This window comes from Furipterus horrens, unplaced genomic scaffold, assembly GCF_987537825.1.
Source record: "Furipterus horrens unplaced genomic scaffold, mFurHor1.1.pri manual_scaffold_10, whole genome shotgun sequence".
Classification (NCBI taxonomy): domain Eukaryota; kingdom Metazoa; phylum Chordata; class Mammalia; order Chiroptera; family Furipteridae; genus Furipterus; species Furipterus horrens.
This window is the reverse complement of record NW_028327180.1, coordinates 20,411,317-20,436,157: the sequence shown is the minus strand read 5'-3', so window position 1 is coordinate 20,436,157 and position 24,841 is coordinate 20,411,317. Positions and strand designations below refer to the sequence as shown.

Genomic DNA, 24,841 nt, shown 5'->3' with positions numbered 1-24,841 from the left:
CCCATTTCTTCTCTTTCTCCCTCCCAGCTGATAACCCCCCAAATGATCCCCATACCTACGATTCTGTTCCTATTCTGGTTTGCTTAGTTGGATATTGTTTTTATTTTTTAGATTCAGTTGTTGATAGTTGTGAGTTTGTTGTCATTTTAGTGTTCATAGTTTTGATCTTCTTTTTCTTAAGTAAGTCCTTTTGACATTTCATATAATAATGGCTTGGTAATGATGAACTCCTTTAGCTTTACCTTGTCTGGGAAGCCCTTCATCTGCCCTTCCATTCTAAATGATAGCCTTGCTGGATAGAGTAATCCTGGCTGCAGGTTGCCTTTCATCACATAGAATACTGCTTGCCAGTCCCTTCCTGCCTGCAAAGTGTCCTCTGAGAAATCAGCTGATAGTGCTATAGGCACCCCCAGTAGGCAACTCTCCACCTCTCTCTTGCTGCCCCCCAGGACTCTGTATTTATCTTTCTCCCTTGGCATCTCACTCATGATGTGTCCCAGTGTGGTCCCCTCTGAGTCCAGCTCGCCCAGGACCCTCCATGCTTCCCGGACCTGTATGTGCATCTCCTTTGCAAAATTTGGGAAGTTTTTCTCATTTTTTTCAATTCTTGCTTCCTCATTCTGCACTGGTTGACTGTTTTTTTCTTTCTTATGTTCCAAATCATTGATTTGAAGCCCAGTTTCCTTCCCTTAACCATTGGTTTTGTGTGGATTTTCTTTTGTTTCACTTAGCATAGCCTTCACTTCTCTTATGCGTTTGCCGTACTCAAACATATCTGTCAAGCCTGTGAGCATCTTTATCACCAGTGTTTTGAATTCTGCATCTGTTAGGTTGTCTGTCTCCTCATCCGTTAGGTTGGCTATCTCCTTGTCGCTTAGTTCTCCCACTGGAACCTTGATCCATTCCCCCTTTTGGGCCATACTTCTCTGTCTCCTCATTTTGACAGGCTCCTGTGTTTGTTTGCCTCCATGTCCCAGGTAGAGCTGTTGCTCCTGTTAAGTTGTAAGGGGTGCAGCCTTAGGGATTCGTCAGTATAGGGCAACCTGTTTCACCACGTTATGGCACTATATGTGGAGGAGGGGTCCTAGAGGGAGCAATGCCACCTGCCCAGCACTTGCCCCCTTTCCAGGCACCTCTCCCACTTCTGCACTGGACTGGCGCCCCTCTAGCTGCTTCCCTGGCCGTCGTTCTCAGATTGGGTGGGTCCGTGGACGTTCTAGGACCACGGGGGCCCTTTAAACAAGCAGACTCTGCTGAGACCAGCAGTTTCCGCCTCCACCCCAACCCCCACTGGTCTACACAGTCAGAAGCAATGAGGCTTGATTTTCCCTGATGCTGGGACTGTGAGCTGTGGGGCCTAGTCAGGAGCTGGGAACATTCCACCGGTGTCCCTCCTGACTTTTTAAAACATGTGACTGCGTTTTCCACTGGCCTGCTGCTGCTGCTGCTGCCACACCACACTGTGTCATCTCCGCCCCGTCTCTGCCCCTCCTACCTGTCTGGGTGAGTATTTCTTTTTTATATCTTTGTTTGCTGGACTTCCATGCAGTTTGATTTTGTGGAACTTCTGGTTGTTTCTAGTTTTGAGATAGTTGTGTTCCTTCTTAGTTGTGGAGGGAGACACAGCATGTCTGTCTACGCCTCCATCTTTGCCAGAAGTCCTAAAATTCTGTCTTTTGTGTCAAAAAACTCATGGATGATTAAGTTGATTTTTCCAGTTAGCACACCAGGGGGCTATTAGAAATTACAAGTAAGTGAAATAATAAGCCTGACTCTCTGAATTGTAAGAATCTAAAATAATGGCATTATTCTATCAAACTAGAATGTTCTTTCATTTTGTGAGTAGTGTATCCATAGACATTAATCCAAATCTGAATCTGGTCTATGAAGTACTCCCAGGAAGGGAGATTTATGTATTGTTATAAAGAGGCAAATATTTGAAGTGAAAACAAGGCAAGTGGTCCTCAGACAACAAGAGCCTCCAAACTTGCTGGCTTCTGGAAGCTGCCTGGAAAAGTTACAATCAGAGCTGAAGCAGAACATAGTAGAATTAAAAGGAAAAAAACTTTTTGAAAATTGTATTGCTAACAACAGCACTGACATGGCTGGTCCTAGCTGTCCCGAGTAGTTCTCGTGGGAAGAAGGGTAACAGCTAATGTCTCGGAGGACTTGGGATCCTGGCCCCCCAGAGGCATTCAGGCAGGTGATCAGCAACATCAATAAGCATTAAAGTATGTAAAATGCAACAATAAATGGCAAAAATTAATGGGTTGGTCACCCCCAGAAGACTAAACTTGACAAGGGACTGAAACAGGATTTATGCAACAGAAGAACCAGAGCCTTTGGCTTTTATCACTTCTCTGAAATGTATTTACCATGATGAAGGGGAGACAGGGGTCCTGCAATTATTTTTTTATTCACTGATTCCTCTAATCAATAAACATTTTAAGACCATGTGCCATAGTCAGAGCATGACATACACAATCTAATGTTCACTCAATCTTTTTTTTTTTTTGTCATTAGTTTTAATACTCATACCTCCTTTCCAGAGAGCACAGTCCAATTTGAGGAATTGCCTCTGCAGTCCAAAGTCTCAGTGGTACAGTAATTCTGCCTCTGGACCTCTTTCCCTAGACAGAAAAGGACCAAACATAAAGATGCAAGTACAAGAAAAATGGATGGCAGCCTTGTTTATAGGGCAAAATCCAAAAACAAAAGGAATATTTATCAGTGGGAGAGTATATAGATAGATTATGATTTATCCATGACATAAAATAGTATGCAACTTTTTAAGAGTGAGTTCAATACCACTTAACTTAAAGGAATTTCTGCAACTTACAGGTGACTTACAAAAGCAATGTGGAGAGACATATATATAATAAATTTCAGGTTTGTAAAACACTGACTTCAAAAAGGGCCCTGTTGTGAGTGTTTATATGCATAACTTGCATTGAGAATGATGTGGGGAGATGTACACCAGGTGGTTAAAAATGACAAGGGGGGAAGGAGGACATAAAAACAAAGATTTAAGATGTCATGTGAGAAAAAAATCCAATATATATCATATATAGTTTAAGTAAAATTTAAGGTGTGTGTTGAGTAGGCATAAAGCGTTAATGGTAGTTATCTCTGGGTGGTGGAACTTTAGATGACTTTCATTTTCTTCCTTATGCTTTTAAGTGTTTTTTAAAACTTTACAGTCTTTTTAAGACTTGAATATTACAAAATTTAAAACATTTTTATAGTGAGTCACCAGGCCCCAGGTTCCCCATACTAGAGTCCCCCCCAAAAGTCCTAAACACTGGAGTGCTTTCCATATTTTCCTCCCCCAGCAAGATGTAGGCTGATGTCGCTGATGCTGATGCTGATTTTGACACTGGACATGTGACTGCAATATTACACCACCTTCTACCCACCCTATTCAATTTCACCTTAGCGCTTGCTTGGACTTAATTTCACTATGGAAACCAATGTATTCATTAGATTTTATGTAAATTTTAATCACAAAGACTGGAAGACATCTTGCAGTTGTTTTCCCAGACCTTGTAGCCCCTAAGTGATCATTCTGCCAAAAACAAGCCCAATATTTATGTCCCTCAACCCCTGCCCTATACCTCATAGGACAATGTAATGGCAATCTCCCGTTGATAGTTCTGAAGATCTCAAGGACCTCAGCTAAGCATGCATATTCCAATGGTCATAAATTAACCAGGACCTGATTAGCTTTGCAGAGCAAAGTGGTAGAAAGTGTCATTTATTTTGTTCTAAAAGAAAGAATTAGACATAATGATAATAAAAGCTTTTTATAAATGTTAAAGGGAACTTTAGCTTTTCATAAACATGATATAGGGCAGAGTAAAGAGCTTAAACATTTACTCAGACTCTTCATACTGGATATAAACCAAGTAATCCAAATAATTTCCCACCAGATAGGGCCCTGGAGGTGTGTTTCCAGGGATTTGAAATGCCCATGAATACCCAGCAGTACACCAGAAATAGGAAGGACTTTAGCATTAGACCTCATTGGTTCTGTTCCAAGAGTAAACAGTTTAAAACTCAGAGGCCAAGTGGCCCCTAAGGTAGTCTAACCCATGAAAATTTACAAACTAAATGACCTATCTTGCTTTTTAGTTTTCATGGCACTTTTGTGTACATCATCCTCCCCTGACTTCAACACATTTGTTGAATATTTAACTGTGCCCTAAGTATTTCTTCTTCACAACAGCCCTATTTTATAGTTGACGACACTGAGGGAGACAGGTTTACTAACTTATCTAAGTAAAACAGCTGATAAGGTATATCCAAATTTGTTGTCTGTGTGACCTTTGCAGAATCTCCAGAATGCAAGCTCTGTGTGGGCAGTGTTATTGTTCATTAGGTTCACTGATCTGTGGCTAGTGCCTAAAACACTCACCAGCACCTGAGAGGCCTGCGGTATCTGTTGGGTAGATGAATGACTCAGCCACTGAATGACTCCATCCACAGTATTGTCCTTTACAGTCTATTAAAAACTTGAAGAAAGACTATCAGTATGGGCTGTCTAGGGTCTACAGAAAGAAACGCAGAATAGATTAAATCACTTATTTTTAACTCCAACTTCTTGAAATGCAAACATTTCCCACTGATTAGAAGACAGAGTTGTAAAAAAAAGATGACACATTCATTTTGATGAGATCTTCTATTTGACCTCCTTGTGCACATATCTTTATAATAATTCTCATAAGGGAAAACTGCGGGGAGTCCCATGGCAACAGGACCTAAGCTTTGTCAAGAAGAGATGCAGGTTTCAACATCTGGGGATTTAATTTACCCATGAAGCAGAGAAAAGGAACTACAGAAAAAAGTTTAAAAAAGAAAAAATCAGAGGAAGGCAAGAACACTCATTATCTCAGTGAATCACTGATGTTTTCTGGGTGGATGCATCCATGAAGTTAATAAATTGGGAGGCAGGCTTGATGGATCGCCTGCTTGCCCACTGCCTCCCACAGTTTAATCAGTGTCCTGCATTTTCCTGCTGCAAGCACGGTGAGACACTCTTCCCAGCCCAGGCAACTCCCAGTGCTGCCCACAACAATGCCACCTCGCTGAGCGGTCACAGTGGCCTTTGGCTTCTCTTTCTAATCTCCCCAGTGCCCTTCCTGTCTTTTGGTCATTGCTCCCCGGCCCATCTGCCTCCTTGTCCTCTAAATGCCTTCATCCTCCAAGATACCATCACATATCTCTGCATCTGCACCCCAGTTCCCTGCCCAGGGATCTTACCCATTGCCATAGCATCAACACTTTCCAGACCTGGATCTCTGGCCCCACCTCTCTCAAGGGCCCAAGGCATGACATCTTCCAAGAATGGAAGGTAAACCACAGATCAAATGCTGCAGAAAGGGGCACAAAGGGAGATCTGAGGTAACATTACTGGTTTGGGGATCTAGGAGGTCACTGATGTGTAGAAAAGCATTTCTGTAAAGTGGTAAGAGAAGCTATATTAGGAAGGTATGTACTGTCCACCCAGCCATAAAGAAACAACTTGCCTAACTTATTTTTTTTCCTTAATTTTGTTAGGTTGATTGGGTGACATTGGTTAATAAAATTATATAGGTTTCAGGTGTACAGCTCTATAACACATCATCTGTATATTGTATTGTGTATTCACCACCCAGTTGTCACCTTTCATCACCATATATTTGATCCCCTTTACCCTTTTTTATGTCCCTCCACCCCTCTTCCCTCTGGTAACCAGTACAACTGTTATCTATATCTACCAGTTTTCTGTTTGTCTTGTTTGTTCATTTGTTGCTGTCAGACTTTTGTAAACAATCAGTACTTTTAACTCGGATTCACAGAGCATCCTTTGTTTGAGTAAAGGGAATCATAGAAGTTGTGATGCTTCCAAAGCCAAATATTTAGTAAATATCAGATCTGATAGCAGAAGTCAGGTATTCAGACATCCAGTTCAAACCATTAATGTGTGCTCTCTGATTGTGCCATTGGAAAAAGATCCCCACAATGGGTTCTCGCAGTTGGCTCCAGCATACCAGTGAGTCCTTCTCTATTGGCATTTAGAGACAGAGACACTGGTCAAAAATCAGAAGAAAGGGCATTTTATCATTTATTCTTCACCCATGTGTGAGGCATTACGCTAAGTGCCCACCCACATGATGGAGGGCAATCTGCTTTACTCGGTCTGCTGCTTAAATGCTAATCTCATCCAAAAATGCCCTCACAGACACACCCAGAACAATGTCTGACCAGATATGTGGGCAGCCTGTGGTCTGCTCAAATTGACTCATAAATGAACCATCCCAGTATTCAATTAGGAGAGATTGTGATGAAGAAATTGTAGTTGGCAATCAACACTTGAGTCATTCCTGGTTTATTGAACTAATTGATTTTTTAACTTATGAAAAAAAACACACGCTGGACTCACTTTCACATAATAAGACTTACATTCATGTCCATCATAAAACATTGAAACATTGTTTCAATACAGAAGAACTAAAGGCCATTGAAATAAATTTCAAAGAAATAAATTTCACTTGTAAGAAATAAAAGAGCATATATCCCTTCTAAAAATCAAGTATCTGCAACCAGCTTCTGGTTGCTTGCAAACCAATTTTGTCAAAGATGACTAGTACTTAAAAAGCAATCCACTCATAAGAATAAGTAAGTCACAGAAAATCTGAAAACTTTCTCCTTTGACTTCTCTGTTGGTGATTCTTATTTCTTCTCTGCTCTGACTTTTGCTCTCTTTCCTTCTATTTCTTTTATTTTCCTGATGTTTTAAGAAGCTGAACTCATAGCTTCTTTCTAGCATCTCTACTTTCAGGCAGACACACACACACACACACTCTCTCACTCCACTCTTGGGTGGAGAATTGAAAACATTTGTCCACAACAACTTGTATATGGGTATGTATAGTAGCATTATTTTCAACAGGCAAGAAGTAGGAAAAACTCAAATGTCCATCAGCTGACAAATGGATAAGCCCAATGTGATAGAGTAGTCCCTTTCTATATCGCGGTTCATTTATTGCAGCCTCACTGTATTGCAGAATTTTTAAAAATATTATATTTATTTATCACGGATTTTTCGCTATACCGCGGGATTTTGTGGTACTGTATATGTATGTTGTTAAAGTTACGTAGGTTTAAGAGTGTAGAATATGTTTAAGAATATAAGTAGTGTTTATAAAAGTGTGGAAAAGATTAATAAGGGAGTGGGAAAGGTTTAATAAGGGACTGGGAATGGTTTATAAGTGTGTGGGAAGGGTTGATAAAGCCTTAAAATATATATAAATACTAAAATAAATGTAAGGTTCCTACTTCGTGGATTTTTACCTATCACAGGGGTACCTAGAATGTAATACCCATGATAAGTGAGGGAATACTGTACATCCATACCATGGAATATTATATTATGTTATAAAAAGAAGTGAAATTCTTAACACATGCTACATTGATAAACCTTAAAAACATTATGCTAAGTGAAAGAAGCCAGACAGAGATGGTCACATATGCTATGATCCCATTTACTTAAAGTATCCAGAAGAAGCACAAATATAAAGACAGAAAGTAGACTAGTGGTTGCCAGGGGCTGGAGGGAGGGAGGATTGGGGATTGACTGGTAATAGGATTTCTTTTCAGTGTGATGAGTATTCTAGAATTAGATGGTGGTGATGGATATGCAACTTTGTGAATATGCTAAAATCCCTGAACTGCACACTCAGAAGAGTGACTTTTATCTCAATAAACCTGTTATTTAAAATATAATAATCTATTGTGCTTGCCCTCCTTAGAGACATTATGCACTTAAAAACTTTTAAATATAGAAATAATTTGAGGAGAAACAAAGATTCAGAACATCAATCTCCCACCTAAACTCCAATCAAGTATTTCTAAAAATATTAATAAATACATCTAAGGAACAGTGTGGGGGGTATTAAATTTTGTTTTGTTTCATGTTCTCATTCTTAAAGGAGACTCAAAGTTTAATAAAATTCAAAGACTTCAGGGTCAGACTGACATTAATTCAGTTTTTAAAAACTCAATCTTTGTTCACTGAAAATGTAGCACAATGTGGTAAAGAGCATCATGGCTTCTGAGCCTCTTCTAGAAAGCAGTAGTGAGTGGGAAACTTACCTCCCGGCCCAGGGGCGGGGACTGTGCTACTTGGCAGATGTGAACAGGACTGGTCACTTTATTAGAAAGGCTGTCCTTTCCAAAACTTCAGTCCAATTTCTGAGGTTGAACTATTGAACTGCTGAACAGCTCCGCATTTGGACTGAAATGCCTTATCTTTGGAGAACTGCCCCTTATCCTCGGTCTGGGCAGAACGAAGGAGACACAGAAACAGGACTCACATCTGATCAAGGACATGCAGTACCAGTCCATCCACAGATGCAAAAGGAATTCTGTTTTTAAAGTGCTTTTCACTAGTGCTTTGCAAAATCTCTTACTTCTCTGAAATAACCAAATCTATAGGTTTTCACTAAAAACATAGAGCCTTTATTTCTCTCTGCTAGGGAGGATTATGTGAAAGGCTTATACTACTGCTTCATCGGCAGCCGTCCGTCTCGAGAGACGATGGTGTAGCTTCTTAAGAGTCTATCTGCACCGCCGAGAATGGCTGTGCAGTCCGACTCGGGAGTGACACGGTATCTGTCTCCTCCCGTGTTGAATCGACATCTTGCGATGACGCTGGAGTGTCCTCTCCAGTGAAGCTGAAGCTACAGAGCCTGGGCAGGGTAATATGGAGGGTCTGCTGTTGCCCATGCAGCAGACCCCCCCTCTCTTCGCAGCTGAAGGGTCCAAGGGAAAGACGAAGTCGATACAGCTTGGCTTCAGGTGCGCCGCAGGAGTTGCCGGTGTTGACTACAACGTCAAACCGCCTTAGGGACTCCGGCTCCGGATTTTCTGTCGGGGTTTACTCCCTTAGCCTTTCCCCTGAAGAGGTATGCTGCAAGGCAGCGGAGGTTTTTTGGAGTCAGAGTTTTCCTTCTCTGATGTGCCCTGACTGGAAGATCGAACCAGCGACACTTAGCTCGCAGGCCGACGCTCAATCTACTGAGCCAAACCTACTGCTTACTTCTACCATATTTGTTCATTTGTCCTCATTTTAATGATGTGACTAATGCCTCAAAAATAAGAGTAAGCATTACATGTGATTTCTTGCTTTGTGGGCATATATTCCTTTTTTTCCCCATTAAAAAATAACAAAAAGACCACTGCTCTGTTGTGGCAGTCCCATTTGTGTCATTAACTAGTTCTGTGACCTTGAGCAGGTCACATATACCCTCTCTAGGTCTGTTTCCTTTGCCATAAATAATGGACATTGGCTAGATGCTCGCTAGTTCCTACAGAGTACAATTTTAATTCTGCATTTTGTCTCAGTGGCTGCACACACTGGTCCAAGCCACGTGGCCTGTGGCCTGCAGGAGGGAGATGTGCTTTTGCGTTGCTTCTAATCACCAATGCTTTTGCTTTGTAGTGTGCCTTTCAGAGCGTGGCAGCAGTGAGGCAGTCACAAGCAGCAGCAGGCCAAAATGAGCAAGTTTTGCATGTGTTTTCACGTGTGAAGTTTTTTCTTTCATTAATTACTTAGCAGCTTAGAGCCTTATCTGTTCTCCAAAACGAAGGCCTCAGAGTTGGCCTTGGCAAGAGAGAGTATGGATCCTGTCATTTGGGTAGGGGGTAGGACTCTTTCTATGGAATTAGGTAAAATTTAGTGGAGCAACTTGAAGAATTGCTGTGAGTGTTTCTGAAGCCACAAGAACCCAGATCTGACATCCCAATTACTGTTGAATCGCCCCTTAACAGTCTCATTCCATCTCTGAATTTCCAAGCAAGTTTGAATTCTGTAGTTCCAAAGGTCCATTTGCTTAGGGATCCTTCTAAGACCTCAAATTCAACATTCCAAAAACTGAACTTATTTTTTTTCTCCAACACAAATTCGTTTTCCAATCCTTGATGTCAGCGCTTGCACACACCATAATCACAGGTCTCTCCTCCCCTCTCAAGCCCTTCAACGCTCTGCTATTCCTGCCTGCACTGCCCACCACCTGGACTCTAGCACAGCTTCCTAGCAGCTCTGTCCCCACTGTTCTTTTCTTCTTTCATCCTCTGGCCATAACCATCTACCCAAAGCCTAACTTTGATAATGCCACTCACTGTAAACCCACCCTCACGAACTACCAAAAGTATACCCGTCTCTGCGATCCTGAAGTTGCACCGCTACCTGGCCTCAGGCTGCTCCTGCAAACCACCCACCTTCACTGGAAACACCTAAGGCTGTCGGGCTCCTCACCTGGAATCTCCCTCCCCTCTGTCTCTAGAAACAAATGGCCTAGCCTGTTAGTCTCTTAGATTTTTACTCTTCCTCACAGCTAAAACTAAAATCTCCCTTCTCTGAAATCCCATGAAACCTTTTCCATTCTGGTCTTCTGTGGTATGTTATTCAACCATAAAAAATAAAGATATTTGCCATTTGTGACAACATGCATGAACCTTGAGAACAGTATGCTAAGAGGAGTAAGTCAGAGAAAGACAAATACCACATGATCTCACTTAGATGTGGCATCTCAAAGTAAAACAAAACAAAAACAGGGACTGAGAGATCCAAAGGACAAGTTAGTCTTTGCCAGAGATGGGGCGGGTTGTAGTTAATGAAATGTGTAAACGGGCCAAAAAATAAACTTATAGCTATAAAATAAGTAAGTTATTAAATGGAACGTACAGCATGACTAGTTAATATTGTATATTTGAAAGTCGCTAAGAGAATAAATCTAAGTTCTCATCACAAGAAAAAAATAAAATTTTGTGTGGTGATATTAACTAGATTTCGCGATCCTTTCATTATTTATTGAATCTATAAGTATTAAATCATTATGTTGTAACCCTGAAACTAAAGTTGTATGTGAAATATATTTCAATAAAAAAAACTTCTGGAATTTGATGTCCATATTTATTTTTACTTAAGGTGGTTTGCAAATTATACTGTCCTCTAGTTATGCTGACGCTGTGGATCATGTGTCACCTTATTTTTTTTCTTGTTCTGTATAGCTTCTGGAAAATTTTGTAAAGAAATTTAGTTTTTGGTGACTTCCATTATCCTTAGGGTACCAGGTCCCCATTTTTTCCCTCAGCCAACTGATTTTAGGAACCTCCATGATACAAGAAACTGAGTAAGGGGTGGGAGGATGGTACAGAGTCTTCTGGAATGTCATAAACCATTTCCACTTGATAGGTGCTCCTGGACATGCTCAGCTTTATTTGGCAATCAAGCAACACCCAATTCATGAGGGCCAGTCTCCATTAAGCCTAACTGCTGGTAAGAGCTGTTTCTCTGAAGGAAGTGAATTATTTACCTAAAGGAACATGACTTTGTTCCATATAAGAGATTATACATGCGTCATACACACACATCACAACTAGTGACACATTTCAAGTCCTTTGGCCCGTTGAGCCAATGTGGTGATGTGCATGGCTGTTTGCATCGCTGCATTTACCACTAGGGTTTATTTTGCCCAGGATCCCTGCTCAGAACCTGTGAACTTTGGAGTAAATAGATCAGCATAGGTTTCCCTAATGGGCAATTTGGTTCACTAGAGATCTTCATTTTGTATCCGAGAAGTTGTATCTTTTTACTTAAAAATTTCTACATAGGCTTATCATTGCACTGTGGCTGGAGTAAAGAGAACTTTAAAGTGTGATCTCAATTGCTTTCCTCATAATCACTTAGGTCTTTTTGTATATCCTCCCAGTTTTTGTTTGCAAATATATGCACACACAGATATTTTCTACTTCTTCATCCAAAATATGGCATAGTCAGTCACACACATATTCCTGAACTTGGCTCATTTTCACTTAATACTTATCTCTTTCTATATTAGGAATAGTGTCCTTATTCTCTTTTGTATAACTTTTTAGTATGCACCAATAAATGTATTAGTTTAATTAGTCCAGTCAGGGCACATCAGAGAAGGAAAACTCTGACTCCAAAAAACCTCCGCTGCCTTGCGGCATACCTCTTCAGGGGAAAGGCTAAGGGAGTAAACCCCGACAGAAAATCCGGAGCCGGAGTCCCTAAGGCAGTTTGACATTGTAGTCAACACCGGCAACTCCTGTGGCGCACCTGAAGCCAAGCTGTATTGACTCCGTCTTTCCCTTGGACCCTTCAGCTGCGAAGAGAGGGGGGGTCTGCTGCATGGGCAACAGCAGACCCTCCATATCACCCTGCTCAGGCTCTGTAGCTTCAGCTTCACTGGAGAGGACACTCCAGCGTCATCGCAAGATGTCGATTCAGCACGGGAGGAGACAGATACCGTGTCACTCCCGAGTTGGACTGCACAACCATTCTCAGCGGTGCAGATAGACTCTTAAGAAGCTACACCATCGTCTCTCGAGACGGACGGCTGCCGACGACGACGAGTCCCAGAATGATGGTTATATGGGTTACAAACATGTTTTCATAAATACCCTTTTACATAGATATCATACACACACATGCAAGTGTGTCCCAGAAGTAGGATTGCTGGGTCAAAAGTTGGAGTATTTGTAATTTTGGATAATCGGTGGCCAATTGTTCTCTATGTTATACCAATTTATAATCCCATTGGCAATATGAGAATGTATTTCCTTAAAGGTTTACTGCAAGTTTGTCAGAATTTTAATTTCTGCATCTCTAAACTTTTAATTTGCATTTCTATTATGAGATAAAACATCTTTTTATACTCTTAAGGACCATCTGTCATTTGCCTATTCATACATTTTATCCAATTTTGGTATCTGGAAATATTAGAGATTAGCCCTTTGTGAAATGACTTCCAAATATTTTTCATGTTTATCACTTGTCTTTTGACATAACCTTTGGTTATGCCATTCAGGCTTTTCTTTTTAAATTGGATCTACCAGACTTCTCTATTATAGCTTCTGGAATTTAAGTCATAGTTAGAGAAATCTTTTCTACTCCAACATTGTAAAAACAAAAAACTGGAGCCTTGGCTGGTGTGGCTCAGTGGATTGAACATAAGCCCAAGACCAAAAGGTTGCCAGTTTGATTCCTGGTCAGGGCACATGCCTGGGTTGCAGGCCAGGTCTCCAGTCAGGGGCATGCAAGAGGCATCTGATAGATGTTTCTCTGGCACACGGACATTTCTCTCCCTATCTCCCTTCTTTCCCCTCTCTCTAAAATAAATATTTGAGAAAACTGGAGAGATACTTTATAAAGTTGCACAAAGACTTTGATAAAGAGCTGTCTTTAGAATTGTTTCCCTGCCCGATGAGCTACATCATATAGCTAAGAGACATCAATAACAGTTTGTGACCAACGGGCCAGGGAAGCTCTCATTTGAATTAAAGGCCTTTTATACATCCTAGGCTATAACATTTAAAGCTGCAAATAACTAGTACCTACATTCACAATATCATAAGCAGTATGACAAAAATTAACTGCTCAACCATAACTTCATTGAAAGGGACAGTTTTTGACCTGGATGTAGTAATTTCTGTATTTCTGGTTAAAGGGAACAGAAGAGATGAAAAACTGGTACAATTAAATGAATACTGCTTTATACAGGGTGAGGCCAAAGTATGCTTACAGTTGTGAGCACACAAAACACAAGAGTTTATTCTTGTATTATTATTAGCTATTGTATTATTTTCCATACAAACAACTGTAAACCTACTTCTGCCCCATCCTTTGTAATGATACCAAAGTAGTATTGGCTACCACTTGAGTGCCTTCTATCTGGCAGGTGAGTCTCATCATTTTACAGAAGACGTAAAAATATGGCTCAGATATTAAAAATTGTGTGCAAGTCTAAGAGCTGTTACTTGGCAGGAGTGGTAAGCAAACCTGATATTAAAGTTTCCTATCACATTACCATAAATCTCCTCAGTACACTGTGTAGTTGATAAGCCCTCTCAATGGTTTGAGTTATTTTTCAGTGAAAAAAGCTATATGGGACTTTGTAATTATGATTTGCGCCATTCCCAACATCTTTTAAAAAAAATATAATGGAATAATGGGTCTTTTTCTTTTGATTTGGAATCTGAGTCACCTCTGTATCCTGAAAGTATTACCACAGTAACTGAAAAAATAAACACTCGATGTGCATTTGCTGAAGGAGTGATGTGAACCTGAGTCACGACAATTAAATTGCAAAATTTATGCAATTCACACAGCAAAAAAATTAATGTTGATTAATTATAATACCTATGCTCATTTAAATTTGAAAAATCTATGGCAGTAATCTGGAAAATTAAGTACTGCAATGGTTATATGGAATGAACTTTCCTTAAAGAATGAAAAAAAAAGAGACTAATTTACTCTCCATATAACTTCTGCTAGAAACTTTAAGTAGAAATATTTGTAACCATCTAATATTCTATGTATGAAAATCCTGTCATACAACTTACACAATGAGTTGATCAACAAAGTTAATGTCAGCATCAAGAGTGAATTTTTGTCTCAATTATGTAACCATCATTAGAAATTCATAATAATTCATTAATTATTCATACGTAAAAGGGGGAAACTTCACTGGGTTCATCAACAAAATATTTCTATTGGCCTTTGAGAAGGATTTTTATTACTATGCTTCATAAAACTAACAGTTTTCTGCAATATCCTTTGTTTTGCTCCCATGAAGACCCTGAGCCTATGGCTGTATATCCAGGAAGGGAAACTCTTCTTAAGAGAAGGTCAAGCTGATTATGAGAGCTATGTTTTTTTGTGTGCAAAGTAATAAGAAAAATAAAACACATGCATATTAGAAACATCACATATTTAATGTTAAAGAATTTGAATTCAAGTACAAAAATTAAACAACACATGATTTCAACATTAAAAAAACATAACTTATTACTCAAACAAAAACACAAATGAAGCATAACTATTAAAACCTTAAATACATTAACAGCAAAATTATAATTTATTTCTATAACAAATAATTAGCTAAAATATTTATAGCTATTTTCAAGGACCACAATGGTAAATTTTTTTTTCTCTAGTACTGAGTAAAATTTGTATCTTAATCATTTTGCCCTTCATTTCTTTCTACATAATAGTTAGATGCTTCTGATCATATAACTGTTCTAATCTCTAATACAGTTAGTGATCCTTGGTAATCTAATCCAGTGTAACAATTGTCTGCAAGTGCTTTATACTGTGAAATCCTATATAGCAAACTTATTATGCAAAAATTTAACATAAACTACTGGGTTCTGTAGCTCACTCAGGAATTAGAAGTAGTTAAAGTTCCCAAAGTTTAAAAAGAATAGTAGTTTGTAATACCTTTATCAAGAGAAGCCAGAGTAACTTTTTAAATTTACCATTTTTACAAGTTCGACAACTTTAGTTTATTCTGAATTATGGCTGATGTTTATTTTACTATGTTGAAATATATAATTTTAAAACCAAATGTGCAAACTCAATTCTAAAATAAAACAGTATTTTAATTAGCATGCTTTACGAAGGAACTTTCATACTCATGTTTACAGTATTTTCTTCAGAAGAATGAGGCCTGATTGGAGATATATAGTCGCTGTCCAACATGGCTGCCATTAGGAAGTGATACTGTTGTTGACAAGGGATAGCTTGGATAAGAATAAGGCCTTGAAGTATAAGGAAGCACGCTGGGAATCCCAGAAGAGAGAGCAGCATTAACAGGGGAAAAACTATTTATTGAGCTGCGATGGAAACTGTAGTCTGTAAATAAATACATGAACAATTATGCTGTACATCTTTATGGATACAAATTTAATTCAAAGAGACAAAGCATTAAAACTATAATCACAGTTTAACATAATGTTCTAACATTCAAAAATCCTGGTAATACTCTATTGCTGGTAAAGACTGGGTCAGTATTCACTGAGAGGCAAATCCTGACAATTTTATTAGTCAGTATTACATTGTTTTTTTTTTTCACTGACAATGCTTCACAGATCTTCCTAAAGTGCATTGTTGAATATCTATTTCTTGGTTATCTATTAATTGTTTTGTGTGTTTTTTTTAATCACACACAAAAAATACTTCTGATTTAGCTTGCTCCACAATGAAGCTTCTTTTAAATTTGCTTCTGATGCTAAGGGGTAGTTCATGAAGAAAAGATGAAACTCAGCAAATTCATACCAGCAGAAACATCCACCCCTGGACTATAAAAACTAACTTCCTAATATTTCATTATTTAAATATTAATATAAACATTTATATAACTCAATATACCAATTTAATATTAGCATCCTACTGGTACCATAAAACAGTAAAATGGATAATCTTTATAAAATAAACTTCAAAAAAACATTATCAACTGAAAGGATAGAAAAATCCAAAAAATAATCAAATTTTTAAAAATTACATTTGAAATATTACTGTTCTACAATAAGCAACAATTTCCTGCTTCATTTGTTGTAATATTTATAGATGCATGTGAATATTTAAGACCAAATTTGCAAATCCCATATTTTCCAAAAACTCAACTATGTTCTTTATTGTAGAATAAGTCATAGGTGTGGCAATAACGATTAAATGATTATTTATAAAAGTTATGGTGTTTCTAAGAATGAACAAAAAGGAATAAGGTCATCTAATGTACAGGTATGGTTATTTTTTTCTATATTTTCCTGGAAATAAAACAAATGAGCATTGACTTAATGTTGTCATGGGACTTAATATTTGGCCAACAGGAATGAGATCAACTGCAGAGAGTAAGTTCAAGCAACATCAGAAAGGACCTAGTTAAGAAAAAAATAAAAATCAATTAAATACAGGTGTCATTTTCAGCATTATAAAACTCTAATTAGAATAATTTTATAACCTTTTGTGTTTTTATCAATGGTGCATAAGATTAATAAAAAGGAGTTTGTTCCAAGAATATATGATTACATTAAAAGCATCAAGTTCAAAATATTTTCAGTATTTTAAAAATGGTGAGGAATTACTTTGATACCAAACTAAGAAACTCCAGGTATCACACAATACTTCTCTGAAAGGATCCACTTTGCCTGAAGGGTTATGGTATTACAGTAGTCCCTCTCTCTATCATGGTTCACTTATCGTGGCCTCACTGTATCGTGGGATTTAAAAAATATATATTTAATTATTTATCGCAGATTTTTCGCTATATTGCAGGATTTTGCAGTACTGTATGCATACATTGTTAAAGTTACGTACGTTTAAGAGTGTAGAATAAATGTAAGGTTCCTACTTCGCAGGGGGGTGTCTAGAACATAATACCCGTGATAAGTGAGGGAATACTGTAAAGGGTTATGGTTGGTATTAAGTACAAACAGATAGTTAGTGTTCCCATTAATTCAAATAATTGCTTTACAAAAGGATCTGGTTCTCTCCTCCTAAAGATGATTACCCCAATACAGCCGATTCCTTTTAGACATGTCTCTATGGCACAACTGGCTCTTTCAAATTTCAACAATGTAGTCATAGACAGCAAGATTTAGAAGAGTAGATCTTTAAAGAGTTATACTTCTTTGGATGGGAAAATGTTTTTCAGAGAAATCACTTTCACTTTGGATTTATATCCATCCAAGAATTACTGCAGCCTATTCATGAAATATGGATAGAGAACTATCTTCACAGGATGGTTTCACAAAGACAGCCAGACAACTGGCTAATGTCATAGTGCTTAGGTCTGAAAATGTAGGTTCCTGATAGTACCCTACTGTAAACCTTTAATTTAAAAATATACTAATCAACTGTTGTATTCTCACATTTAAAAAAAATACTTTATTGATTATGCTGTTACAGTTGTCCCAATTTTTTTCCCTCTGCTCCCCTCCACCCGGTGGCCCCCTCCCTCCAGTTGTCCCCCCCTTTTAGTCCATGTCCATTAGTTGTGCATATAGTTCTCAGCCTCTTCCTAACTACTCCATTCCCTCTTGCTATGCTTCATAACTCCTGTACCATCTCCCTCCCTTACCTCCGTACCCCTCCCTGCTGACCTCCCCCCAATATATTCCCCATACCTATAGTTCTTTTTCCACTCTCGTTGCCTATTTAGTTTGCCTTTGTTTCTATTCCCTAGCTTCTATTGTTGGTGCTTGTGATGCAGTTTTCATTTTAATTTCATAGCTTCGATCCTCCTTCTTCTAAACCAGTCCCTTTAACATCTCATATAACAGTGGTTTGGACCTAATGAACTCCTTCAGTTTTACTTTGTCCTGGAAGCACTTTCTCTGCCCTTCTATTCTGAATGACAGTTTTGCTGGATAGAGTATTCGTGGTTGTAGGTTTTTGCTTTTCATTACTTTGAATATTTCTTGCCAGTCCCTTCTTGCCTGCAGGGTCTCCTTGAGAAACCAGCTGATAGTCTAATTGGGACCCTTTTGTACATGATTCTTTTCTTCTCTCTTGCTGCTTTTAAGATTCTCTTTAATTTTTGACAATTTGATTATAATGTGTCTTGGAGTGGTTCTCCCTGGGTCCAGTTTTTCTGGAACTCTCTGTGCTTCCTGGACCTGTAAGTCTATTTCCTTTCCCAAGTTCAGGAAGTTCTGCTTCATTATTTTTTCACATAATTTTTCAATTTCTAGTTCTGCTTCTTCGCCCTCTGGCAATCCTATTATTCGAATGTTCGTTCGCTTAAAGCCGTCCCAGAGGTTTCTGAGCCTCTCCTCACTTTCCTTACTTTTTGTTTCCTCTTTCTGCACTGGTTGACTGTTCCTTCCCTATGTTCCTGTTTGTTGATTTGATCTCTGGATTTTATTTCCTCACCACTTGTCTCGTATGTGTTTTCACTTGTTTCAGTATGAGTAGCTTTCATTCCTTCCCTGTCTTGTTCCAAATATTTTGTTAATTCTGTAAGCCACCTTATAACTATAGCTCTGAATTGAGCCTCAGAAAGGTTTTCTATTTGTTCGTCTGTCAGGTCCTGCATCTGTTGCCTGGTGAGCTGCGTCACCGAGATTTCAATTGTTGTCTCCTTCATTCTGACAGACTTGTGTTTAGCTTTGCTTCCTGGGCAGGCTATAGGGGGCGGAGCCCCATGTACTCATCACTACCCGGTGACTGGTGGAGATCAGCAACCTTTTTTGCCACACTGTGGCGCTTTGTGTGGGGGTGGGTGTCCAAGATGGATTTCTGCCGTTACTCTCCACTGAGAGACCGGGATCCGTCCCCCTGCCCTCTGAGCCTCGCCATCCAAGGCAATGGGGGGACTGCCTTTCCCAGTGTTGGAATTGCAAGCTGCGGGGTCTGGACTGCAGCCAGGATTGCTCCCCTGACATTTCTCGCAGTCCCGCCACTAACTCCGCTGTTACCACAGACAGGACCGCGGTTTCTCGCCCCTCCTACTCGTCCGGACGAGCACCGCTGGTTTATAACTTCATACGTTGGGCTTCAATGTAGTTTTATTTTCTGGAATTTCTGGTTATCTTTTGTTTTGAGGTAGTTGTATTCCTTCTTAGTTGTAGAGGGAGACCGAGCGTGTCAGTCTAAGCCTCCATCTCGGCCGGAAGTCCTAAAATCTATTCTCACATTTTTAAGGAGACTAAATAAAAATACAAAATTAGAAACTGACACTGATTACTCCATTCATATAGGATAAATCAAGAGAAGAAAAATTTCCCCAAATACTACAAATATTAGAAAATAAAAAGCCTCAGATGTTTGTAAAATTTACAAGTACTTCATAAAGTTGTGCAACCAACACCATGATCCAGAACACTTTCCTCACTCTAAGCAGAAGATACTCGGTAGCTATTAGCAGTCACTCCCCATGCCCTCTCCCCAGTCCCAGCAACTACTAATTTTTGTTTCTATAAATTTGGCTATTCTGGACTTTTCACATAAATAGAATCATAAAAATTATGTGGTCTTTAAAATTTTTTAAATTTATTGTGTTTTTTTGGAGGGGGGAGAGGAAAGGTGGGGGAAGGGGAGGGGGAGAGATGGGGAAGGGAGGGAGGGAGCGGGAGAGAGAGAGAGAGAGAGAGAGAGAGAGAGAGAGAGAGAGAGAGAGAGAGCAAGAGAGAGGGAAAGATATCAATTAGTTGTTCTACCCACTGTTTGAATCTTGTATGTGCCCTTACCAGAACGGAACCCACAACCTTGGTGTATTGGGACCACGCCCCAACCAACTTCGTAACTGGCCAGGGTTTTACATAGTTTTTTAAAACTGATTTCTTTCTTTCTTTTTCTTTCTTCTCTTTTTTTTAAACTGGTTTCTTAGCAGAATGTTTTCATGATTCCTCCACGTTGTTGTATACATTAGAACTGCTTTAATTTTATATTCATTGTATGTATATACCACATTCTGTCAAAGATCATTTAGGTTGTTTCTACCTTTTGGCTATTGTAAGTAATGCTGCTAAGAAATAATTTGTACAGGATCTTGTATGGACATATGTTTTCAATTCTCTTAAGTAAATACCAAGAAAAGGAATTACTGGTATATATGGTAAGATTATATTTAACTTTTTGAGGTACTACCAACTATTTTCCAAGGCAGCTTATACTACTTTACACTCCCAACACCAACCTATGAGAGTAAATAAAGCATCTGGTATTTTGATCTATGCAATATATTTCCCATACTTTTGATACATATTTTAACCACTTCTTTAGATTTTTATAGGATATTATAATTTTTTTAAAAACTGTCATTTCACCATTTTATTATTTCAATTGCTAACATTCAAATAGCCATGACTGAAATAACTCAATAGCTTTCCTTCACTGAACCATTAAATTTCATCTGCAAAACAAAGTTGTTTTTTTAAATAGCACTGTATATACCCAGAACCTAAAATATAGCTAGGTTCAAACATGAAGATTAAAAAAGAAAAACTTCTATATTAAAATATAAATAGCATTTATCATGTATTTGTACTTTCATTCCTAGTACAGAAAATCAAAAGCTAAGTGTGAAATAAAAGAATTTTCAGAATTGCTACTTATTAAGCAACTTAAAACCCATGAAATATTTAAAAATCATTAACTAGAAGTTTTCAAGTGATATTTTTGGCTGAAATACGTAATATCAAATTCACGTGTTTTTTTAAAAATCTCATTTACTTCCCCTATGACTATTAAGGACAAAACTTAAAAAGGTATTTTTGTTCTCTACTTAATTTTTCCTAACAGGCAATTGACAGCAAAGGGCACAAAGTAGATAAGAAATGACCAGCGTTTTTTTTTCCTAAGACTAGGCCCCACAGAGTAGCTTAAGCCAGTCTTTCTGTTTTAAGACGATTTATAGGAGACTTTGAGTATGCTAATCTTAGTAATGGATGACTGGATAAGAAAGAAAGCTGTTGTTCATAACTGCTTCCTTACAAAGTTCTAGTTGGTTAATTCTCTTTTTATTAGTGTGGTTATATTTTTCAGATTCAATTTCAGGAAAAAAATCATGTTTTTCATTTTAACTAAATTACTGTTTAAATTTGCAATATACTATCCCATGCAATTTTGAAAGAATGATTTGGGTTTTAAATTTTTACTATGAAATTTTGATGATTTATAACAGCTATCATAAACATAAAATCTGTCAGATATCTGTATTTTTATTTTTAATAAATTACAGCTGTTTCATCTTAAATTAGCTGAGGATTATAACTTAAAACTTCAAAAGCAAGGGTTTGAAATTCCAGAAAATACAAACTACAAACTAATCTATAGTGACAGCAATCAGATCAGTGGTTGCCCAGGAAAGAAAGCAGGAGAAATGCATTACATTCGGAGTGATGGAAATGTTTGTTTTCTTGATTGTGGTGTCATTCCACGGGTTAATACATAAATCAAAACCAATCAAAGCGTAGATTTTAAATATGTGTATTTTACTGTATTTCTCTGAGTTAGTTTCAGTGTTTCCCAAACTACATCCCATATAATGGAAATACCTCAAAATAAGAATCTCTTAACCAAAAAAATCTTGGGAAAAACTTAGGAAAGATGAGTTTAACAGTTAAACAGGTTGCTACTACAATTATTCAATATGCTAAAATGAATTATGATTTCCCAAGGGGAGTGGGCAGTATTTCCCAAACTTGTTTGACCTTAGAAACAGTTATTTCACTGAAGTACTTTATAAATCGGTTTGGGAAGGGCTTTTAATGGAAATAATATATAGTATGAAAACTTTAAAAGCAAAACAGAAAAATTCTTGAAATATGTTAAACGGAGAGGTAACACACTCAGATGCCTTCACAGGCCACAATGTAACAAATGAAAAAAAGAACTCAGAGAGAACCAAATGGAAAATAGGTATCTAGCCTATTTGTATTGAAATTAAGCCTCGCTGCTTTCCTCTCAAAAAAGTTTAAGAGACTAAACAAATCATATCTAGAGTTTTCAGCCTGCTACCTTTGTATAAAGAGATTAATTATGTCAAATTTCTTTTAATGCTAGTCCCTAAACCACTTGGAAAGGAAGTGATAGAACAGCGTCCTACAGGAGAAAAAATTATGATCTGTACTGCTAGAACCCAGGCTTTAGAATAGCTTGAAAATTGTAGCTCACTAGAAACACTATCTAGTCAAAAGTGAAGAGAAGATAAAAGCCTGTGTAAGATAACTTTTAAAATTTCATTTCTATCAGTAAAATTAGTCCTCATAATTCAAAATTTCAAATATAAAAACTTGTCAGAAAAGGTAGTTCTGAGAATAGCATCACATATTTGAATTTTAATTCTAAGATTAAGATCTATAAAAAAAGTTATGTCTCAATCCTAACAAATTTATTTTAGATCTGCAGTTGAGTTATATTAATAAAAGTTAATAATTATTGAGCACTAAGTGCTAAAAATAACTATAGACAATCAACACTATTTAATCCTTACAAGATAAGTACTATTATTTGCCTCTTTTAACAGTTGAGGCACACAATGGGGGGAAAATGGGGACAACTGTAATAGAACAACAATAAAAAAATTTTTGAAAAAATAAAAGAACTGGTACATGGTTTGCTACCCATAGGACTACAACATTCCTTTTGCCTTACATGTAAAAAGGAGTTTAGATAATCTTTACCCAAACTATAAACTATCTTTAACTTCCTACAAAAACTTATCCTAGTTCTCAGTACCATGTTAAAAAACTAAACAGTGAGTCCTCATAAATGTAGTTTTTATTTTAAATTGTATCAACAATAATTTTGGATTAATAAATTTGAATAAATTTGAGTTCTATTTTCAGATTAGTTTTAGAAATGCTTGATAATCTATATACATAGCATACGCACTCCAACTACATCTACCTGAAAATACAGTTTACCATCTTGATGGTTTACAATGTATACTACTATCATGTTAAAAGTTTTGAGAAGACCTAAAATATAATAACAAGTTTAACTTCTTAAAACTTTGCTTAATGAGTCTATAATTAATAAAACTATAATCAAAATATTTCACAAGGTTTTACTGGAAATTTTTAATTACTTATAAGAATAATAATTTATAACTGGCTTTCTGAAAACTAAATATATCACTTAATTTTCCTAAGAGACTTTTTCTTACCTGTTTATTTTCTCCAAATCCTTCTACATAGGTCCTGGCTGAAGAGATTGTGTTCCCTGTCTGTAAGCAGTGAAGACAGAAAGAAATTGAGTCTTTAGATTGATGTTATCCCTATCTTGGGAGTGCATGGAACCCTTGATAACTTTAGTTAAAGACCTTTTGATCATAAATAGGAAAATAAATTTAGAGAAAAGGAAATAAGTGACAAGTAGTTATCATTTCTGAAGCTATCATCTGCAAAGATAAAGACAAGTACTTTGCTATTTGAATTAAAATTGAGTTAATACATTATCAGAAAAAAAACATATCTTTCTATACAAATTAAGCCCTTCCTATTTGGTTTTTCTAAGGAAGACTACTCTAGTAATAAAATAGAGAAAGGATTTTTTAAAGCAAATGAAATTACTCAGTTTCTGATAAGCAAAGAGCCAAAGACTCTTAGTGAATTTTAAAAATATTAATATCTTTTGCTTCTGTCTTAAAAAGAGATAGATGACTAAATAAACACTAAGCTTAAAAAAAGCATTTTGCTTGTTAACAGCTAAACTTACCTACCTGAAGCCTAATTTAAGCATATACAGTAAATACAACTCTGGATATTATCCATTTTAGTCATTCATCTCTTTATGTGACTTAGAGCTTTATGTTAGAAATGTGTACCCAACTCTATGCTACAAAACAGTGCATAAAAGTATAAACAAATAAAAATGGTTGATGATCTAACATAAAACTGTAGATTTTTATATTGCCATCTTAAAGATTACTGTATATAACTCAGAAAAAAGTAGTCACAATATTTTCTGATTTTTACATGATCAGACAGGTAACTAACTAATCAACCCTCCCAGTGATAACTTGAAAATGTAGACGCTTACTATAAAAGCAAAAATATCTATCTGAAAGCATTGAGAATGAGCACAACAGTGAAGAATAATGGGATCGAGATCCATAGACAAAGGAGGAAACTCAGAAGTGTGCAAATCTTTGAGGGGAGCGTTTTCCCTAGAACAACTGGCAAATTCTGAAGAGGGATCTTAGAGGCAAAAAATAAATAAAAAGACAGAAAAATTTCTGAGGAATACGAGGATAAAAATTGAAAATGAGAAGCTACTGATGAGGCATGCCTGGAACCCTTTGTAAAACTAAAATAGAAGTAGACAAACTTTGAAGGCAAATAAATTCAACTTCAAATCTTCTCAATTCCTGCCTGAATTAAGGCAAGCGGGGATCGCCAGTTACTTGGGGCACCTTTCTGAACAAAAATAAATCATCTCTGAATAAAAATAGCATGATAGCTTTCAAATTATCTCTACATTTTTTCACATACAATATCTGTCATTTAATTAAAAATGTGACCTAAAACTAACAATATAACAACTGTG

At 37.4% G+C, this 24,841-nt stretch overlaps 1 protein-coding gene across 1 annotated transcript in view; it reads right to left on the bottom strand.

The window, feature by feature from the left end:
* Nucleotides 1-15,500: 15,500 nt before the first annotated feature.
* Nucleotides 15,501-24,841, bottom strand: part of RBM46 (RNA binding motif protein 46) — a 31,401-nt gene continuing 22,060 nt past the window's right edge. Inside the window, exon 4 of the mRNA XM_090288824.1 lies at nt 15,501-15,700. Coding sequence (XP_090144950.1) covers nt 15,501-15,700 — 200 coding nt within the window. The remainder of the gene's footprint in view (nt 15,701-24,841) is intronic.